This window comes from Botrytis porri (assembly GCF_014898465.1).
Source record: "Botrytis porri strain MUCL 3234 chromosome Unknown BPOR_002, whole genome shotgun sequence".
NCBI classification, from domain to species: domain Eukaryota; kingdom Fungi; phylum Ascomycota; class Leotiomycetes; order Helotiales; family Sclerotiniaceae; genus Botrytis; species Botrytis porri.
Genome location: NW_024066076.1, coordinates 2,691,281 through 2,710,299, shown reverse-complemented (window position 1 = coordinate 2,710,299; position 19,019 = coordinate 2,691,281). Strand labels below are relative to the sequence as shown.

General features: G+C 43.2%; 4 protein-coding genes across 4 annotated transcripts; 3 read left to right on the top strand and 1 right to left on the bottom strand.

Moving 5' to 3' along the window:
* Positions 1-4,430: 4,430 nt before the first annotated feature.
* Positions 4,431-6,435, top strand: EAF01_001798 (uncharacterized protein; the record flags this gene model as incomplete). Its single annotated transcript, XM_038910048.1, has 3 exons — positions 4,431-4,672; positions 4,721-5,997; positions 6,044-6,435. The coding sequence occupies 3 exons, from the start codon at positions 4,431-4,433 to the stop codon at positions 6,433-6,435; spliced, it is 1,911 nt and encodes a 636-aa protein (XP_038774860.1).
* Positions 6,436-6,963: 528 nt separating this feature from the next.
* Positions 6,964-9,468, top strand: EAF01_001797 (uncharacterized protein; the record flags this gene model as incomplete). The annotated part of the gene is made up of 6 exons (XM_038910047.1): positions 6,964-7,580; positions 7,636-8,179; positions 8,494-8,588; positions 8,660-8,837; positions 8,929-9,009; positions 9,061-9,468. 6 exons carry the CDS (start codon positions 6,964-6,966, stop codon positions 9,466-9,468), a joined length of 1,923 nt encoding a protein of 640 aa, XP_038774859.1.
* A 431-nt stretch (positions 9,469-9,899) lies between these two features.
* EAF01_001796 (uncharacterized protein) lies at positions 9,900-13,990 on the bottom strand. Its single transcript, XM_038910046.1, has 9 exons — positions 13,523-13,990; positions 13,108-13,465; positions 12,802-13,054; positions 12,293-12,750; positions 12,027-12,246; positions 11,860-11,979; positions 11,692-11,808; positions 11,349-11,639; positions 9,900-11,298 (listed from the first exon to the last, which is right to left on the bottom strand). Exons 1-9 carry the CDS (start codon positions 13,672-13,674, stop codon positions 10,160-10,162), a joined length of 3,108 nt encoding a protein of 1,035 aa, XP_038774858.1. The 5' UTR covers positions 13,675-13,990; the 3' UTR covers positions 9,900-10,159.
* Positions 13,991-15,040: 1,050 nt separating this feature from the next.
* Positions 15,041-17,016, top strand: EAF01_001795 (uncharacterized protein; the record flags this gene model as incomplete). The annotated part of the gene is made up of 2 exons (XM_038910045.1): positions 15,041-15,416; positions 15,467-17,016. 2 exons carry the CDS (start codon positions 15,041-15,043, stop codon positions 17,014-17,016), a joined length of 1,926 nt encoding a protein of 641 aa, XP_038774857.1.
* Positions 17,017-19,019: the final 2,003 nt, after the last annotated feature.

The window sequence follows — 19,019 nt, the reverse complement described above, 5'->3', positions numbered from 1 at the left end:
CGTAATCCGTGTTATTTATGTGAAAGGAAATTTCTAACAAATATCTACGCTTTGATATTCAATATTCCGCCAACCCCGCTAGTTCCATCATCCACTTCTTACTTCACACCAGGATCACTGTTTGGTGATGTGAGAATAGCAGTGAATCTACCGACAGTAGGGTAGTAACTCATCTTCGATCTCCTAACCTACTGCGGTGGACATTAATAAAGCAAGTTTGTGCTCGATAGAAAAAGTATAGCATTCGTGAAACCTAACCCCTCTTCTGGATCCATACTTCTTTAATGAGAGAAGAGTAGTCATCGAGATTGTCCTGAATAGAAGAGATAAACTAGAAGATGGAATGAGAAATGAGGGACAGTCCGGTATTGTGAATGACGATAAGCATGAGAAAGAAACAATGGCAATTGTCTCGTCTAAGATGGAAATTATTATCCGCTTCTATTCAATAGTTAATAGACATGTTCAGCCATCAAATCGGCGAAAACATTTCCCTCTACATCTATCATCAAGTTTCAAAAGGTACAATCTATACCACTATCGGTATCGAAGACCTAACTTTTGATTTTCTCTACCACTTACATGCACTCTCAAATATAGTTCCAGGTACTTCAGAGTCTTGACTGACCATCACCTAGAGAATAAAGAGCTCAGTATTACCAAATATTCTTATTTAACGTTCCTTTCTTTCAAACAACGAGCTGTAAGTCGGGGAGAAAATCACGCCAATCGCCAGCTTCAAAAATATCTTGATATTCATGCAAGAGATCTAGTGCTATTTTTAAAATACGTCCAAAGGACTTCGATGAGTATGCAAATCGATCGCTTGTGGACCAACAGATTCGCATTCAGAGTAAAGCTAGCAAGGTAGACGACAACAAGACTACAACGAAAAACGACAGTGAGACTTTCACACAGATGAGGCCAGGAAGATCAGATCATATGTCTGGATTGCAGTCAGAAGATATAAGCACAACATTTGTATCGGTGCAGTAAGTTACAGCCCCCAAGCGAAACTTGGCTGACAGGCAATCAAACACCACTTTGAGTTCATCTAGGAGTTTACATACTTTATAGGATGGATTCCTGTTTATTGTAAGGAGGTATCGTTAAATGTATCCATAGGATATGGTAGTTAGAGGCGGGATTCTCAAGTGCATCGATCTGTCCCGTGTGCGAGGTGAATCATAAGCTCCACCCACTGGGATTGACTTGAGTCATTGACAAACACTTCATGACCAAGAAATACAGTCAATACATATCAAGATTATTCAACTCCCAAAGCAGAGATTAACTCGATCCTATTCACCACGGGCTGGTTGTTCCAGCCTGTACAAAATTCGTCAGAGATTTTGAAGCTTTAACAATAATTCAAGCATGTAAGTCTTTCACAGAAAAGCTGCTCACTTAGGTTTTCGACAGCACATCAAGGCTATTCAGAAATGGAACCTCCTACGGTGATCAAGCTTTTCCAGTATGCAAGATCGGCCGGAGCTATGCCTTGACTTTTGTCGTTAAGAACCACAACCGACGAGCATTCAGTACAACACAACAAGCATTGAGCATAGATAGCAAAAGTTGTTATCTCAAGTATCTTTTACTGTTATTTGCCGAAGTAGTCTTAAGAGTATGTCCTCGCAGAACGAGATATATTTCGGATATGTAATCCTATAGATACGAAATGCATGTCGGAACGCATCTTTAAGAGTTGAAGGCCAAGCACATATCTTTGTCCACGTCATCTATCTGACATACTCATTGAGCAAATTTCCAGGCTCTTCACGACTTATATATACATATATCAGGGGCTCTGCTGGTGTCTGTTCTTGAATATCTTGGCGATCCTCATTACCAAGTAAATGTAACGACTTTTAAAAGGTATGAGTAGGTATCATATGATTGGATGGGAGTCATAAGATCATTTGGAATACAGTGAATCTGTCCACTCAGGGTGACTTCCGGGATAATTCAAGCTAATTTGGTCCTTACTACACAAATGACGAAATGAGAAATCTTTTGTAGAAGAACTTTTGACCTTCCTATTGTTATGGTTCATCTCAGGCTCAAGAAATAAGAAGGCACTGGAATTCAATGCTGGGTGTAGGATAGTCATAGATTTCCCTAACACTCTCCATCGAGAATTGTAAAAGTGTTCGCAACGCGGGTAGCTCGAGGAGTAACTCAAATACACATTCTATTACCCGAGCAATGACAAGGGTTAAGCGACAAAAACTAAACTTCTGACAGTGAGTGAGAAAATCTTTTCAGATGAGATGGTAGTGATGACTAGATATATGTAAAGCTTTGAACGATTCGGGATCTAAGGGTGTGACTTGTATGTCCTTCCAGGGCCATAAACACAATCCCACACGGAAGGATTGCCTCTATGAAACCCTTCTGGTAAAACGATATGGCACTGCCACTATGCGTTTTGTATAACTTTATATCGACTTAAAGAGTTCGAAAGTCTAGAAAAGTCGATATGGCGACCGTGAATTGATTGAAAGCTATCGCGTGAGGTATCAGGCTACCATGAATCTCGTGCCTGATCGCTGCTGCTTTCCATCCATGTTCGCGAGCTTCTTTGATACCCGCTTGAGTATCTCCGGCTTTATTGCAAGTCTATAAATATACCTCGGAGAGGCATTCTACCGCTGGGAATGTCTCACGCATGAAGACAACTAGTTCAATGATACCTCAATATTTTCAGATAACAGAATTATCAATGTTCTGGAGTTTGCAGCTCGGAAATCATCGAAGTACGATTTTAGAGAGGCTACGAATGGTAATTTTCATGTATAATGTTGTCAATAAAGACCATCTGGAAGAACGATAAATGACAACGAAACAGTAATCATGGAAAACATCGCTCAACTTGATGTATCTTGATTTCATTACTGCCAACGCATAGTTTGCCCCAATAGTTGAGTTGATCTTTCAGAAAAAGGGACAGGCGCTGCAATCCACCTGATCGGTTGAATCAGATGCGGTGCACATAGCTTGGAGCCTAGTGCACTTACTTTATTGATTTTTGCAATTTTCTTTTCAATTTATTATTCTTGCGTGTAAAGGCAGAACATGTACAGCCTGCACAGGATCTTCGAAACGAAGCAACGTACTTACATCCCAAAGTTCAATATAATTGGTTCATTAATACAGCAAGATCAAAAAACTCAAAACCTTCACTATAATTGAGGACTTCGTTGTTCAGATTGGAGTTGATATCAAAACAATGATTTTGTTAAGAACTATGGAGCCCTCAGGTCGCTAATGTAAACAAAGATATTCAAGAACTCCGAAAATGGTGCTATTGCGGGCTAAAAAGCAGCTGTAAACAAGAAGCATCCAAGACATGTGAGTCTCGTCGTTGCTTTAATCTGAATATTGTTTGAATGATATCAGACCTGTCAAACTCGGCAGGGTTCATTCGCTCAGACTACCTAGGTAATCCGATACATCTTGGGTGCCAGTTCGGTACATGATGAATGAATAAGCTTGGGAAATCTCACCTCCTAATGTTCTGAGATATCACCGATCAAAGTCAAGAGTTGAGGTTCGACAGATAACCTGATGTCCCACCCATCCGCAATTCGCGTGATTGGATTGGTCAAAGCTTGATCGGTTATCATTCTGACTATGTAACCGGGGCACCTCTAATGGAGCTACTGTAACCCAGAATTACAACAACTCCCTCAATTCTGCTCAGCCCAGACTTCAACGCTGTCAAAGTTTCAAAACAAGTGGACGCTTTTGAGTTGGAAATCCATAACAAGATCAGCTAAAATGACAAGCTTTCGGGGACCATGAAAAGCAGAGACAAGCTTTTTACTTTCAGGTCTGCGAGAAACAATTGTGCTGGAAGAATCTTCTTGGCCCCCTTGGCGATTATGTCTTCACACATGAGAGGGGTTCGTCCGCAGTTTTCCATTATGTACAGTGTACACTCATTAAAACTTTGTTACACATTCTCTATCCGTGAGTCAGATTGTTGCTACAAAACACCGGTACCGATTCAAACGACCTTCAAGAGCTCAAAAAGACACCAGTCCGATATCGAAGTAGGTGTCGTAAGCTTAAGAACCATCGTTTGACGCGGGTCATAACCTTTCCTGCATTGAGCAAGTTTATGATTGTTTGATCAGACTCTCTTAAACCGACATCCCCACGCTACGCCATCAAGCGTGTTTCAATTGTCAATTCTTTTTTCTCTCAGAACGCCAGATTAGATTCTGAATTTCCCATAAACCTTTGTACCACACACTTGTGATGTTCACTTGAAGTTTCCCAAAGTCTCTTTGTATCAACGTTTTTGTACGCTGTATACCGTGTACTCTGTTCCTGTGTACATCATCACACAATTTTAAGGGCAGGACTCACCCGTGTTTTAATTGTCTTTATATAATCTCTAATTAATTCCTCTAATTCTCAAGATGGATATGTCAGATGGCATGACAATGGGTGGTGCACCAACAGATGGCTCTGCGTTGAATGCTACTGGCTTTGAGCTGTCCAACATGACGCAAGCTGCGGATTATTTGGGAGAAATATTGGATGATTCTGTTTTTCAGATAGATGGAAATGCTGCTGCCAGAAATTTTTGGTATGGAGTCTGTGCGGTTATCGGCATAGCTGCTTTTTTCAACTTCGCACAGAAGACTACTATATTTTTCAGGTAAGCTCATCTTCAAGTGTTGCTGCTACAGTTATTAACATTTCACAGATTGAGGGCTGCTGCCTCGAACAAAGCACGACCAGCATCACCATCCAATCCTTTGACAATATTTCTAGCTACAATAACAGCAATTGGCCGGGAAGCATCGTATTCCCAATTCATACCACACAATGCAATTGCCGCGAAGTACTTCAAGATCCCTCCTCTCGGAACTATCATGCTCTTGGTATTGCATCTAGTGTGGGTCATTATCCTCGAGTTTGCGAACAACAACGTTCCGGGTGCTCAACACTTTACTTCATTGGGTGTTCGCGCATCCTGGTTGGCTGTTGCACAAGTCCCTCTATTGATACTCCTAGCTGGAAAGAATAGTCCACTGGGACTTGTCAGTGGTATCTTATATGAACGCTTGAATGTTGTTCACCGATGGACTTCAAGGATCCTTCTGTTTCTTGTTACCCTGCATGTGATTTTCCTTCACTTAGCTTGGAATGCATCTGACCTAGGGCCTCTGGAATATTCTACCGATTCGTGCATTTCAACTGGCTGGGGAGCATATGCCATGCTGCTATGGATGAATATTAGCACTTGCGCGCCTATCAGAAATTTCTCCTATGAGTTCTTTGTAATTCAGCACATCATCACTTTTTTCGGATTCATCATTGCCATTATGATGCATCTTCCAGATACTGCTCTATACTCTAGAGTTTACATTTATATCCCCATTGCATTTTACATAATCGACAGGACAATCCGTACCGGGAGATATGCTTGGAACAACATTCGCACCCCAACGGCAACATTGAATGTTTTAGAAGGTGGTGTTACTCGGGTTTGCATCGAAAGCAAAGCTATCAAGAAGTGGAGCCCTGGCTCTCACGTTCTCCTAGCAATACCTCAGCTTGGCATTGGGCAATCTCATCCAGCAACGATTGCTTCCACACCATCGTCACATGATGGCAAGCTAGTCTTCTTGCTTAAAGCCCACAAGGGATTCACAGGTCGCCTATTATACGCAGCAGAAATTTCGCCAGCATCGAATTCGCCATGGAAAGCCCGAATTGATGGACCATATGGTAACACTGTTGACTATGCTGCTTTCGACACTGTTCTTCTCATCTCAGGTTCAACTGGTACAACCTATACGCTTCCAATTCTCTTAGACATTGCATATCGTGCACAAAGTACACGACTTCCAGTTCAGCGCATCGTCTTCGTTTGGATAATCAAGAACACTTCATGGACATCATGGATTGCAGACGAACTCGCATCAGCAGCCGAGAAGCTTGACGGCCGCTGGAATCGAGCTCACAATTCGAATCCACGTAACCTGCGACAACAACTTTACAACCGGAGACAGTAACACGTTAGCTAGTTGTTGTACTTGCGACAAAAGTCTCGGTCCTTGCTGCTGTATATCTGTCAATGCTGATACTGATGACGATGAAATCACATCTATCGATGAAAAGGGCACTAAAATCAGCGCCAAGCCAAAAATCACAAGTGCTTCTAGTATTACTTCAGGAACCCGATCATCAATTTTACCATGCGCAGTATTCCAGAGTGGGAGACCTGATTTCCATCCTCTTATAGGGGAACTATTAGTGAAAGCCGCGGGGGAAACTGGGATTGCTGTTTGTGGACCACTTGGATTGAGTAGTAATGTGAGGACTACGGTCGCGAAATGTAGTAATGATAGGGCTGTTCATAAGGGAACTGGAGCTCAAGGTATTTTTCTGCATGCCGAGGGTTTCGGATGGTAGACTTTTGAGTCATTGGGAATGGGGTTTGGTACTGTTGAAGGGATGTGGGAATGAAAGATACCCATACTGTCATGGCCAGGAAAGAGCGGTATCAGGAGGGGTAAATCGTAATGAATATATCTTGTATGGCTTTCCCACTAGGACCTTGAAGCAAATCGTGACTTTGCAGCTTGCTTTATTTGCTTGATAGATAAATCCTCTATAAATCAGCCGGTACGAGTATAATAACATTCGAGAAGTGACCCTTGTGCTTTTGAACAGTACATTTGCACAGTTGTTCGAGAATAGTCTTGGATGCAGAAGACGGCCCGAAGATTAACCAGACCCCCGGATAAGACTTTACCTGAACAGTGCACCTTCAAAAAGCCAGGGCTGTAACAATGCTTTACTTCTTTAGTTCTGGCTTACGAAACTCCACTCTAACAATCAAAAGTAGATCGGATAGCGGCGACGCGCCAAAGCATCATATCACAGTAAAGCAGCGAGTGTTGTGTTTCCAAACACGCATGTTCCGTGCTGCTTTTCAGAATGGATCAAGTTAATTCAGGTCTTCACCAGCAGATACCCACAACATACAGACAATTGCAGCCACAAGCAGAACAAGCTCTCCAGCATGGTCAACCTCATCTTCACCACCACACTCTTACATCCCAGGCAGGACTCGATCTGTCGGGTTTGGTCCAAGATGATAACAATTCCGTCTATCACCCAGACTTGAGAAGCTTGCAGGATCCAAATGCAGGACATCCTATTGCTCATCAATATCCTTCCCCAATCCCTTTCGAAAGAAATAATGGACACCCTCAAATGCATGTTCAGAATACTGGCATTCAAAATACCGGACTTCAAAACAGCATTCAAAATGATGGCAGCCCCCATACCCCTCAGCAACAACATCCTGGATCAGGACAATTCGGAATCTTGACTGCAGGTCCCTCTCTTCACCATAACCCAATTGGCAGATTGCAGCAAGGTTTGCCACAAGATTTGCAGCAAGATGATAATTTATTTGGCACACCTGATGAAACAGATCAGAAAAGCATTGGACATCATTCTCACAAGATTGTCCCCAATCCTCCGGATTTGGCGGCATGGAGAGAGAAGCTATTTAATGTCAATGAGATGATCACTCTGAGTGAAGAAGAGTAAATTCACCAACTCAGATTCGGAGTAAAAATTTGCTGAATGATTCGATTTTAGGTATAATACATATTTTCCTCATGTCGATAACGTTTACTCTCATCGGTCAACTCAAAAATACAAGCGCAAGCCATTTGTTTCTCACTACTGGGATTGTCGTCTCAAAGGTAGGCCGCCAGGAACTGCCAAATCCGATGATCCGAACAAAAAGAAGCGAAAGCGCACTGCGCGAGAAAGAGATCTTTGCGATGTCAAAATCAAGATTACAGAGTACTTTCCGGGTGCTATGTTGCGGGCAGATTTTCAACCAGATGGAGGTGCATCGGCAGATCCATCCCAAGCGAACAACTTTTTTGCGCAAGCTGGACCTCACCAACAGCAATTTGCCCTTCCTCTCAACAACATAAATATCCCACCCAATCATCCAGGCGCCACAGGTCAACGATACTATGAAATCCAGCGTGTCAATGGAAACGGTGGCAACGGCAAGGGTGATGGCGTTGCAGGACCTCACAAGCATGATCTGGCGAGAAGTGATGAGATCAAAAAGAACAGTATTCTTCGATTTCTTCAAAAGAGAGAGAAGGAGGACAAAAAGACCCAGGTAAGATCTTCTAGTTTTATCAGTAATATTATCCAGCAAACACCACATGGAGAAGTGCAATCGCCAGAAATGCAGCGACAGGGCGTTTGGCCATCGCAGATCTTTGGGTCGCGATTGCCCTTTTCTGCCCCGCTCCTTCTCGTGTCGTAATGTATAACTACATCATAACAAGCCTCCCTTAGCATTTTCTTTTCTAAACATTGAATGCCTTCGGAACATGAATCGAAACGGTTCACCCAGAAGATCTTAATCTCAATCCTTCGATCATAAGCAATAGTTGCACATATAAAATGACTAACACAACGTGGGAACAGAAAACTTATCACAAGAGAGCCAGCGGCCTAGCTTTGAGTACCGTAAAGAAACATACCAAGGAGAATGATTTGAAGTTATTTGGCAGTTGCTTTTGGTTGGTTTCCTTCACATAAAAGTTCCTGCAATATCAGTAGAAAGCCGCATTGGACTAACATTCCGTGCCAGTCCTTTTGTTCAACGAGTTTGGATTGCTTTGGAAGCCAAAGGTATTCAGTATCAATATATTGAAGTTGATCCATATAAAAAACCTCAATCCTTGTTAGAGGTCAATCCCAGAGGATTGGTTCCTGCTATTCGTCATGGAGATTGGGGTTGTGGGGAAAGTACTGTTTTGATGGAATATGTAAGCCTTACACTTTCTTAGTTTTCTATACTGGATTTCAAGCAGTTCCCAGTCTTCGATAATCATATCACAACCATCTAACACCCTACAGCTCGAAGACCTTCAAACCGGCCCATCTCTATTTCCACAGGATGCGCGAATTAAAGCTCATAGCAGACTCTGGGCCGACCACGTATGTTTCCCCAATCCTTTTCTTTCGTCCAATCCATTAACAACAATCTAGATTGACCGTAAAATTATCCCCACATTCTACGCACTTCTTCAATCCCAAAATTATGAAAAGCAAGAAGAATTGAGCGCAAAACTTCGCGATGAAATCTCGCAAATTGTAGACGTGTGCGATCCTCAGGGTCCATTTTTCCTCGGCCCAACACTCACTTACACCGATGTCCATTTCGCGCCATGGATTCTTCGTTGCCGTCGTGTACTCAAGCATTATCGAGATTGGCAAGATCCGCAACCGGGCAGTCGTTGGGCGATCTGGTTTGATGCGGTTGAGAATAACGAGTCTGTCAAAGCGACCACTAGTGCGGATGAATTATACATTGATTCTTATGAGAGATATGCGATGAATAGACCGGGCACGAGTGAGCTAGCGGATGCGGTCAATGGAGGATTCAATTTACCTTAGGGGCTCGGGAGTCGGGGCTCGGTTTGGGATGGGAAGGGGGTTGTAAATATTGTGGGGGATGGGATGAATTAAGATAGATGGGATGGGAGGGGTGGGAAAGGTACCTAATGATCTTCTTTAATGCAATGTAACGCGATGCGACGCAACGCAAGTTTAGGGGCTGGTTACAACGTGGGAGGGGCGGCCAACAGTTTTGTTTTCAAGTTTTGTCGCCGAATGGTAAATTACGATTTCGAACGTAAGACACGTCTGGTTGGGGGAATTGGAATCATCCTAAATCCAATGGATCTTTGGAATCCTTCTTTTATATCATGATAATGCTAGTTATTAGTTCAGTTGGTTGTTGGTAGTAGAATAATCAATAATGAAGAATCTCATCTGAATGTTTAAGAATATGAGATTTTGGACGTCCAATGTTGTGGTATGATAAAGCAGAGGAGAAGGTCAAGATGTGCATGTTGTATGTATTACATATGTCTTCCTTTTTCCCTTCTGAAAGCAAAATACAATTTAGGTTTCCGCCTATAACCCTGATTCAGTTATCCAACTATCCATTCACAGATCCAGTGTAGCCAATTTCTACAATATCCACAAATCTCTCAGCTTTAGTCCTTTTTTCCCCCTTCCGTTCTCTTCATTTCTCTCCTCTCTACTCCATCACACACACATTACCACATCCCAATCCCAAGCTCTACGCGACCATCTCCCCATTAACAAGCGTATCCCAATAGCCTCCACAGAAACATCTTCTCTGCTGCATAACCAACCACTGCAACGCTGGCCTCTGACTCAACACATCCTCCATAACCGATGCGCATCTTGCACATCTTCTCCAGCGCTTTGTTGTATTTCCACTTCCATGCCCTCCATTCGCATTACCATTCGCATTACCATTTGCATTACCATTTGTATTACCACTGCCGCCTGCTCCTTGCGGTGTAGCCAGTCCCTGGATCGTTGGTAGCGAATTATCCTTATCCACCGAGTTTACATTTTCAATTGCTTTACTCAGAGATGATCTCGAGGAAGTCGGGGGAGGGTTGATCAACCAAGTTTTCCTGAAACAGTCCATCGTCACCCCTGAACGCTTTCTCTTCGCCACCGATTCCTCATCCTCGTCTACTTCCAACATTGTGAAATCTGCGAACCATAGATTTGCGGGATCGATTTCGAGACGAACGCTAGATAGATAACCAGGTGCTGCTGTGTTGGCTCCCAAATCGTTTTGAGTTTTAGGTTCGTTATCTTGTATGCCTCTGAAGAGATCGATGATAACTGCTTTGAATGCTGTGGGGATCTCACCGCCCAGAAGCATTTTTATTTCGAGATTATTACGCGAAGGACCTATGCTATTATTTGTGTTTCCTGAAAGAGGGGGTTTATGATTTGTATATGCGGATTTGATTGAGGAGGTTAGGGATGAGAGGAGAGCTTCGAATGTTTTGATACGGACGATGCAGTTACTCGTCAAATTGGCAATTTGTACATAAGCGGTCCTCAGTGTCGGGGAAATGCTTTGCTGTCCTTGTCCTCCTTGATTTGGATGATTGGTATTGGTTGCGATGGCTTTGCGAGCTACGTAGTCAAGATGTTGGAGGCGGCGACAGATAGCAGTAAGGAAGCCACGGGTAGGAGAAGAAAGGAGGAGATGGAGTGTTACGTTGTTGGTGGTATGGAGGTAGGCGAGAAGTTCTGGGAGTGAGAGTTTGGTTGGATTTGTTACGGAAAGAGTTTCTGGAAGGGTACTGGGAAGTTCGAGGAGAGTGTCGGTTATCCAGGCCATGAGATCTAGAACCCAGCGAACAGAACCAGCAAGGGCAGTGATTACCTCTAGAGGTCTTGTTAGCCTTCCGAGAAAGTGAGATGGAAATATTGCATACCTGGATCATCGAGAGGCGTTGATTTCGTATCATGAGTTGGACCGGGAACTTTCATGTTTGCAGCCATGGTGACAAGCACAACAGTATTTCGCAACTGTAAAACGAGCCATGAGAATTTTCCAGCAAATTTACGAGCATTGAATTCTCCTGTGAAGCCTAGCGAATTCTGAATGCTAAGACACAATTGTATCATGGTATTTCGTATTAGTACATCATAGTGTGCTTCTTCCGAATAATCAGCAATTATTTTCAGAATTTTAGCTAGTTCACTGAGCCAATCGTATGCAAGATCTAACACAGGTCAATCGGTAAACAAAATGTATCTAATTCATCAAAAACTTACTATCTTTCGTCTTTGCAAGATTGTGAGCAGTAGCAATTATATCATCATAGTTTATAGACATAATAACTGACGTAGAACAAGATATGGATAGAGCAGCTATCATTGCCGCATACCGTGCTATGTCTTATTAGCATTTCTTGCTTCTGGACAAACGAAATATCAACATACGGTGTTCCATTGTTGACCCAACATCTCCCAAGTGATAATCTAATTGCTTCCATTTGACCTTGCCGTCGTTTCTTATCTGCACCAACGAGCAAGTACTTGGGGACAACGCAACTTGTAAACCTAAAAAATGGTTAGAAGATAGTTTCACACGGTGAATGAAGACTCACAGGGCTCGTCTTCAGTGTAGGAAAATCCTATTTGAGAAAGATGAACAACCCGATCTAAATCGTCATCATTGAACGTTTCAACCATAGTGATTCGATCACGATAATCGACCGAACTATCACTATATGCAAAGCTGATGACCCTTCCAAGATACATAGTTTGCACGGCAACGATAACTTTATTTACTGTCAGACTTTCAAGTTTCTTGAGCTGAGCAATAACCTAGAAATGTGAGCACAGTGTATGTAGACCAAAGCATGCAACTTACCCCAGGTTTTGTCGGCTGTGAGCCATCGGTACTCTTACGCGATGACAAATTATCAAAGGCAGAATGTACTGGTTGTTGTGCCCTTTCCCTAAACTCCCACCTATCTACAGTGGAATAGACCTCTTGGTTGTAATGAGACGTCGATCTAGGTAGATAAGAACGAACAGCCATAACAATTGGTGGTGTTATGTGATTTTTACTATCTACTGTTGGAGATAAAAACTTTAGGTGAGAAAGCTGTACCATTGATGATTCCAGATGAGATGCATTCAAAGTATCACCTGGAACATCATGCAACCAACTCGTAACCGTAAGAGGCTTGGTTTGTAGCGTTGCATTCAAGGTCATTGTCATTGGGTTTCCTTTATCTTGCGTTTGAGGAAGACCCCAGTGTATAACAGCTCGAAATATACGCAACTGCTTCGAGGAAGTAGCAAGTGCAATTAAAAGGGATGGGCCTAGCGATATAATTAGTCGAATATCTCTCAAGCTCATATTTCAGCATTTACTTCTCTCTGCACATATCGCTGCATGGGTGATTAGATCGTCGGATGAAACAATACTTTCTAGTTCTGTGTGTGACTCGAGCCATTTGCCATTGCTCTGTAGCCACAAGAGACGTAGAGATCCATTAGAAGTGACATATAAAAATGCCGATTTGGTGGGAATGGGATGTGTAGGTCCAAGATTGGGCGCTGTAGAGGCATCATACCGAAAGCCCGATGCTTCCTTAATCGCTGGTCCTTGCTGCACTCTAGGGGCCTATTGAAGACTTGGTTAGAATAGTACAAAATCATTCACAGGGCGGTTCTTACAGATCGATTCTGAAATGGACCTAGATTCAGCCAGAAACAACCCACAACTGCATGTAAATCATCCGCTTGTTCTGGACCACAAGGACGGCACATCATAGGTTTATTTAGAGAAGAGAATATTTGCAAAAGTGTCACACGGCCAGCGGAATCAATGACTGCTAACTCGGAGCCCGTGGGACTCCAGGAGAGATGCTTCAACGGCCCACCATCGAGGTTGCTAGTCAATTGTGGTATTACTGTAGCTTCACTTAAACCCCATGTACCATCTTCCGGGTGACACCTCAAATTCCTTAACTCCAGACCAGATCCGCTTGGAGTTATAGAAGCAATGCTTCCCCACTTTGACCAGGCGATACCTCTTAAATGGTAAGGTTAGTAGGTCAAAATACTGATGTAACCGGGGGTTATTTCTTACTGGCAACATCCGCTTCCTCTCAGTTCATCAATCCTCTGATGAAGTTCCTTCGATGGCGGTGGTCTAGATGGCAAAGACAAACCCGTGCCATCACCAAAGAGGTCATCCATATCGACTTCCATAGTATCGACGTCTTCCATCATGAGTGGCATCACCTTTTGGTAATGGGTGGTGGGAGTTGAATACGAAATATTGCCAGTAAAATCAAGAGAATGGAGAAGAAAGTGTTAATTAATTAGTGTGAAGTTTGCTTTCTAAAAATTAATAAGATAATCAATAAGAATATATGATGCTGATGATGGTCACGACGAGGTAAGCATGGAAAGTGATGATAAGGCTGAGGCTATATGTTTGTCCCCCCGAGAATTGCACTTGGAGAAGGATTGAAAGATTCCAGCCTTGTTCAAGTGATTTGTTCTCAAAAGTTTCCACCCTCGCCTGTTGCATAAGCTAGTAAGGATTAGAATGGGGAGGGAAGGCTAGAGCCATATTAGAACTAACTTCTTAAGGTTGGTTGGGTGGAGAATCCCTACCTGATTAGGTAATCACTTCATGTGAGTGGCTCGGTGGATCCCCAAGCCTGTGAAGTGTGAAATAAGAGATGTTGCTGGGTGAATGAAGAAATGGAATGAAGCGTCATAGCATGAGAGAACAAAAGAAAGAAAAAGAAAAGGCAAAATTTCACTACGAGTATAAACCACAACAAATGCAAACGGTGTTCACATACGAAGGGGTTTGGAAACCCTAATAGCATCACAATTCAATTAGTCTATTTTACCTATACAATATTTAACTACTTAACTATAATTGGGTATTTTTATCATATATGTAAGACATTTACTCTAATGACAAATGAAGAAGTCGTTATATTTTTTTAGGGGTCTGAGTTCATCATGTACTCCGTCCTGCGTAGTCAAATTGATGGGGAAACAAGGCATATGGTACCGCATCAGAGAATAATAGAACATGATTCCAGTCACAATAGAACCCCCCTCTATAATAAAAAAAATAATAAGAAGAAGAAGAACAAACAGAAATCTGGGTAAAATTATGAACAATGGATGCTATTGTATTCATTTCATCAACAGGAATTAAAAGGGGATTTTTACATTGTACATACCTATGAATACCTACCTACCTACCTAGTACCTACCTAGACAGGTAGTCCGTCACAAAAGACATTCTGAATTATCGTTAGGCGAAACCATTCATCCGGGATGGAATGACTTACTTACTTAACTGACTAGCGGTATGTATATCAAAAACTTAAAAGGCTCCGTCTGTCTGTACCTACTTTCCCAGAAATATGACTTTGCATCCTCTTTCTTAATCGCCTTCTCAATCCACCGACACCAACATCTAACCCAACAATCACTCTCCAATCCAACCGGGAATTGGCTCTCGATAATATCCCCTAAATATATCCAAGTCAAAAAATGATTACTCGGAGCAATTAGAACAATCCCCTTTTTTCAATACTTCATCTTGTTCCCATCCTTCAATTACTCAAGAAGCACGATGAACAGCTCATCGCCCCTCTCATCGCCCCTCTCCAGCATAGGCACCATATCAGAACCATCATCGCCTTCGCCAGCCGTCGATTACCCCTCTCCACCATGTAGTAGTGTACCAGACACGAGAGTTCCATCCGAGGCAGGTGATGCTCCGGATTGCGATGGCCCTCCACCGGCGAAACGTCGTAAGATGACGCAGCCAAAATCCACAGAGCCAAAACCCAGAACAACCGAGTATCTCGACTTGCGCAACTTTGGGGAAGGGTCGCCAGAAGAAATTGCACAACAAGATGCGCAAATGAAGCGTTTGGTAAGGGTTTTGCGAGGCAAGCGGAAGATTGTGGTCGTGGCCGGTGCTGGTATTTCGGTCTCCGCCGGAAGTATGTCAGATTAAGTTTAACAACTCCAATCCTTGCTAACAATATCATAGTACCCGATTTTCGATCCTCCACTGGCTTGTTCTCAAGCCTTCGAAGTCAGCATAAATTAAAATCGTCTGGAAAAGAACTATTCGACGCGTCGGTATACAAAGATGATTCTTCGACAACCTCGTTTCACTCTATGGTTCGCGAACTGTCCCGTTTAACGAAAAATGCCGAACCTACCCCCTTTCACCATATGTTGGCAACGCTTGCAGAAGAAGGCAGATTATTGCGACTTTACAGTCAGAATGTGGATGGGATTGATACCTCATTGGAGCCCCTTGCCACAACGGTTCCATTGAATAGTAAAGGACCCTGGCCCAAGACGATTCAACTTCACGGCGGCTTGGCCAAGATGGTTTGCTCAAAATGTGGTCACTTGGAAGATTTTGATGGGGCCCAATTTGAAGGTCCAGAAGCGCCAGATTGCGGTAATTGTGTTGAAATCGACTCGGTCAGAATTGCAGCAGGTTCGAGAAGGCACGGAATTGGCCGGATGCGACCTAGAATGGTTCTATATAACGAATACAATCCAGACGAAGAGGCAATTGGTGCAGTCAGCGCAGCGGATTTGAAGAAAGTGGCTGATGCGGTCATTGTTGTCGGTACGAGTCTTAAGATACCTGGAATTCGGCGCCTTGTAAAGGAAATGTGCAGCACCACTCGGGATCGCAAGAATGGATTCACTGCCTGGATAAACCTCGATGGTGAGCCTGGTGGTCCCGAATTCAAGGATTGTTGGGATATGATTGTGCGAGGCGAGTGCGATGAGGTTGCTCGCCATGCAGGCTTGCCAAAATGGGATGACAAAGACCTTGGGCAATATCCTTTGATTCTCAGCGAGGCTACAAATGCAAAGAAACGTGGAATTGACAAGGTTCTGGTTACACCTGCCCGCAGTACCGCAGCCGTGGATGCATTCCCAACACCAGGAGCCAGTCCAAGGGTGCAATCGCCGACGCCCACAAACGCTTTTTCGAAGTTGAAGGCAATCACAAAACCAACGGGACCATCAGAGAAGGCAGCTGCAACAAAGTCAACAAAGAGGAAGGCGCCGGCCGATGCGAAGGTCAAGAAACCAAGGGCACCACCAAAGCCCAAGACGAATACAAAATCGAAGAAGCAAATTTTGCCTGGAGAAAACCTGAAGCTCTCCATGGCCACTACCAAAATATCGGGCACTGGAGAAGCCAAGAATGTTAAGGGCAATCCTAGGAAGAAATTGCCCTCGAAAGCGGAAAAATTGGAATCAGTAAAACTGGAGAGTCCATTCTCAGATACTCCTACCTCCGCATTATTTCCAAATCTAAAGTCCACTGTGCCCGTTGTAGCAATACCTTTACCTAATCGTTCAGGAACTACTTCCCCTAGAAAGGTCGCACCGCTACCTACACGTCGTCAAGACACTACTCCTTCCAAGAAAGTCATATCCTCACCTCTATCTGGCACACGCACTATTCCTGAGACTCCGAGTCCTCCTGGAAGTCCTCCTTTTGATCGCAACGAGACGATCACTCCTCCTTCTAAACCTAACAGAATGGAGCACCTCATTGATTAAGATAGTATTGAGGTCGATTCATCACCTTTTTGTTTCCTTGTTTGTAAATAAGACCATTTTTTGTTACATTATTCAACCGCTACAGAACATTCATGTTTTATATTAGGCAGCTTGATATCTTACTGTCATAAACCTACAGGATTTGGAGTCTCTGGCGTTCGTCCATTCATGATCATACGAATTCTAATGACATGATATGGTTCCAAATCACATTACAGGCGGCGTATTGGGTTTTATTATCACACATATGGATCACGGATGGTTCTCGTGTATCGGCTTAGCATTCTACATGCAACTATGATACAAATAATATTGTAACCTTAAATTTTGACTTTTCTGGGAAGTCCATTTGTTCGTGTTATGAAATAAATGGCAGGCGTTTTGGTTGTTTTTCTGTTGATCCCTAGTCGGATCAATGCAGGAAAGGAATACTGGGTTGGTTTTTTGCATTGCTGGGGAGTAGGGAGGCTTGACATGGGCTTTCATGGGTGTGTTGGGAGGTTTCACTTTAAGGAATCGGTAACGAAAAGACGCAAAGAAAGCGAAAGTCGCCAGGATGCAGATTATGGAGGCGGATAGAGAAAAACAGAGTATGTTATAGTCTTAAAGTAGTACATGCACAATACAAGGTATCGAGATACCTTTCTGTACATACATATGTGTGGTACTTTGGGAACAAGCGTGGGGGGATGTGTAATGATACAGTGCTTTGTGTGTTGCATGCAGCTTTTTAACACTGTATGTCTTGAATTTGAATGTGAATGTGAATGTGAATGGTTTGATTGGTTTCTGCTTCTTCCTGTTTTGAGGAGGTGGAGGGGGAGGGGTCGTCTAGAGATATGGATTTAGGCGTAACAGTAGGCAAGTGCTATGTACGACCCGCAAAGCTATTCCCTATGTACAAAAGTACACTATACTAGGTGTATAGGTATGGATTTGTGGTCGGCAAGAGGGATTAATGTGGAGAGGATATGATAATCATACTGTCTGTCTATGTCTGTCCATTGTGCGGTAGAGTGTGTGAGAAGGGCAGGTGAGGGGTAGGGGGAGGAAGGATGGATTTTGGGTGGAGATTTGGAGAAATTGGGGTTGGAGTGGGAGGGGGAGGGGAGGGGGCTGAGTATTGGATGTTGGGGTAGGTTGGGTTGGGTTGGGTTGGGGTGTGGATTGGGATATTGAGTTTTGGGTTTGTGTATCGGGTGTGTGAAAGGCAGGAGTGTTAGAGGGATGAGGGATGGGGGGGCAAAGGGTTTACTGCTGTGATGGTGATAGTGATGGTGGTTTATACTACCATTGATTTTTACGCGAAATTGTCGCTGTGATTTACATACATTATGGGACAAGGCAGTTTTTATTGTCGATGTGGTTTCTGATTGTCGGGGGATATATTTATGTAGGTTGGTACCCATCTGTATCGGAGGTGGAGAAGATGAGGTGGTGAGTTGGTGAGTTGGTGAGATGAGATGAGATGAGAGATTGAGTGGAGATTTGGTGTTTGAGGGTTTTTTTTGCTGTTTTGCATGGATGGATGGATGGATGGATGGATGGGATAGGACACAATCCTAAATATCTGTTGTAGCTTCTCTGCCTCCAGCACACTCGAGAGCAGAATTCTCTAGAATAGAGAAGGGAAGGAGATTTTTATATTCCCCTCTTTGTTTTTCTTGCTTGGATTTCTGGTTGTGGATACAGAATCGCTTGAAAATCAAGGACATTCTCCCCGCTTTGAAAAGTATACACTGGACTGATACTCCTCACCTTTTTATGGAGTCCGTATATATCTGCTGTAAAGTTTCAGTAAAATATATATGTGGAATGGGTATAAGTATCTACCTCTCCTCTCCTCTATTCTAGAGCAAGTCTGGTCTGCTACGGTATCAACCGAAGAGTATAATGAATGATTCTCAAGGTTGATTCAAAGTTCCCTGTTGCCTCTTTAACAGCTCGAGACAAGATTCTGCGTCGTGTATTTGGATTTGTGCGGGAAGACCAAATGGACAGGG

Excerpts from the sequence above, each read along its gene's own strand:
- EAF01_001796 (XM_038910046.1), bottom strand. The coding sequence starts at position 13,674 with ATGCCACTCATGATGGAAGACGTCGATACTATGGAAGTCGATATGGAT. Across the intron at positions 12,247-12,292 it reads CACAGCCGACAAAACCTGGG|GTTATTGCTCAGCTCAAGAA; the intron begins GTAAGTTGCATG and ends TCACATTTCTAG. Across the intron at positions 11,809-11,859 it reads TGGGTCAACAATGGAACACC|CACGGTATGCGGCAATGATA; the intron begins GTATGTTGATAT and ends AATAAGACATAG.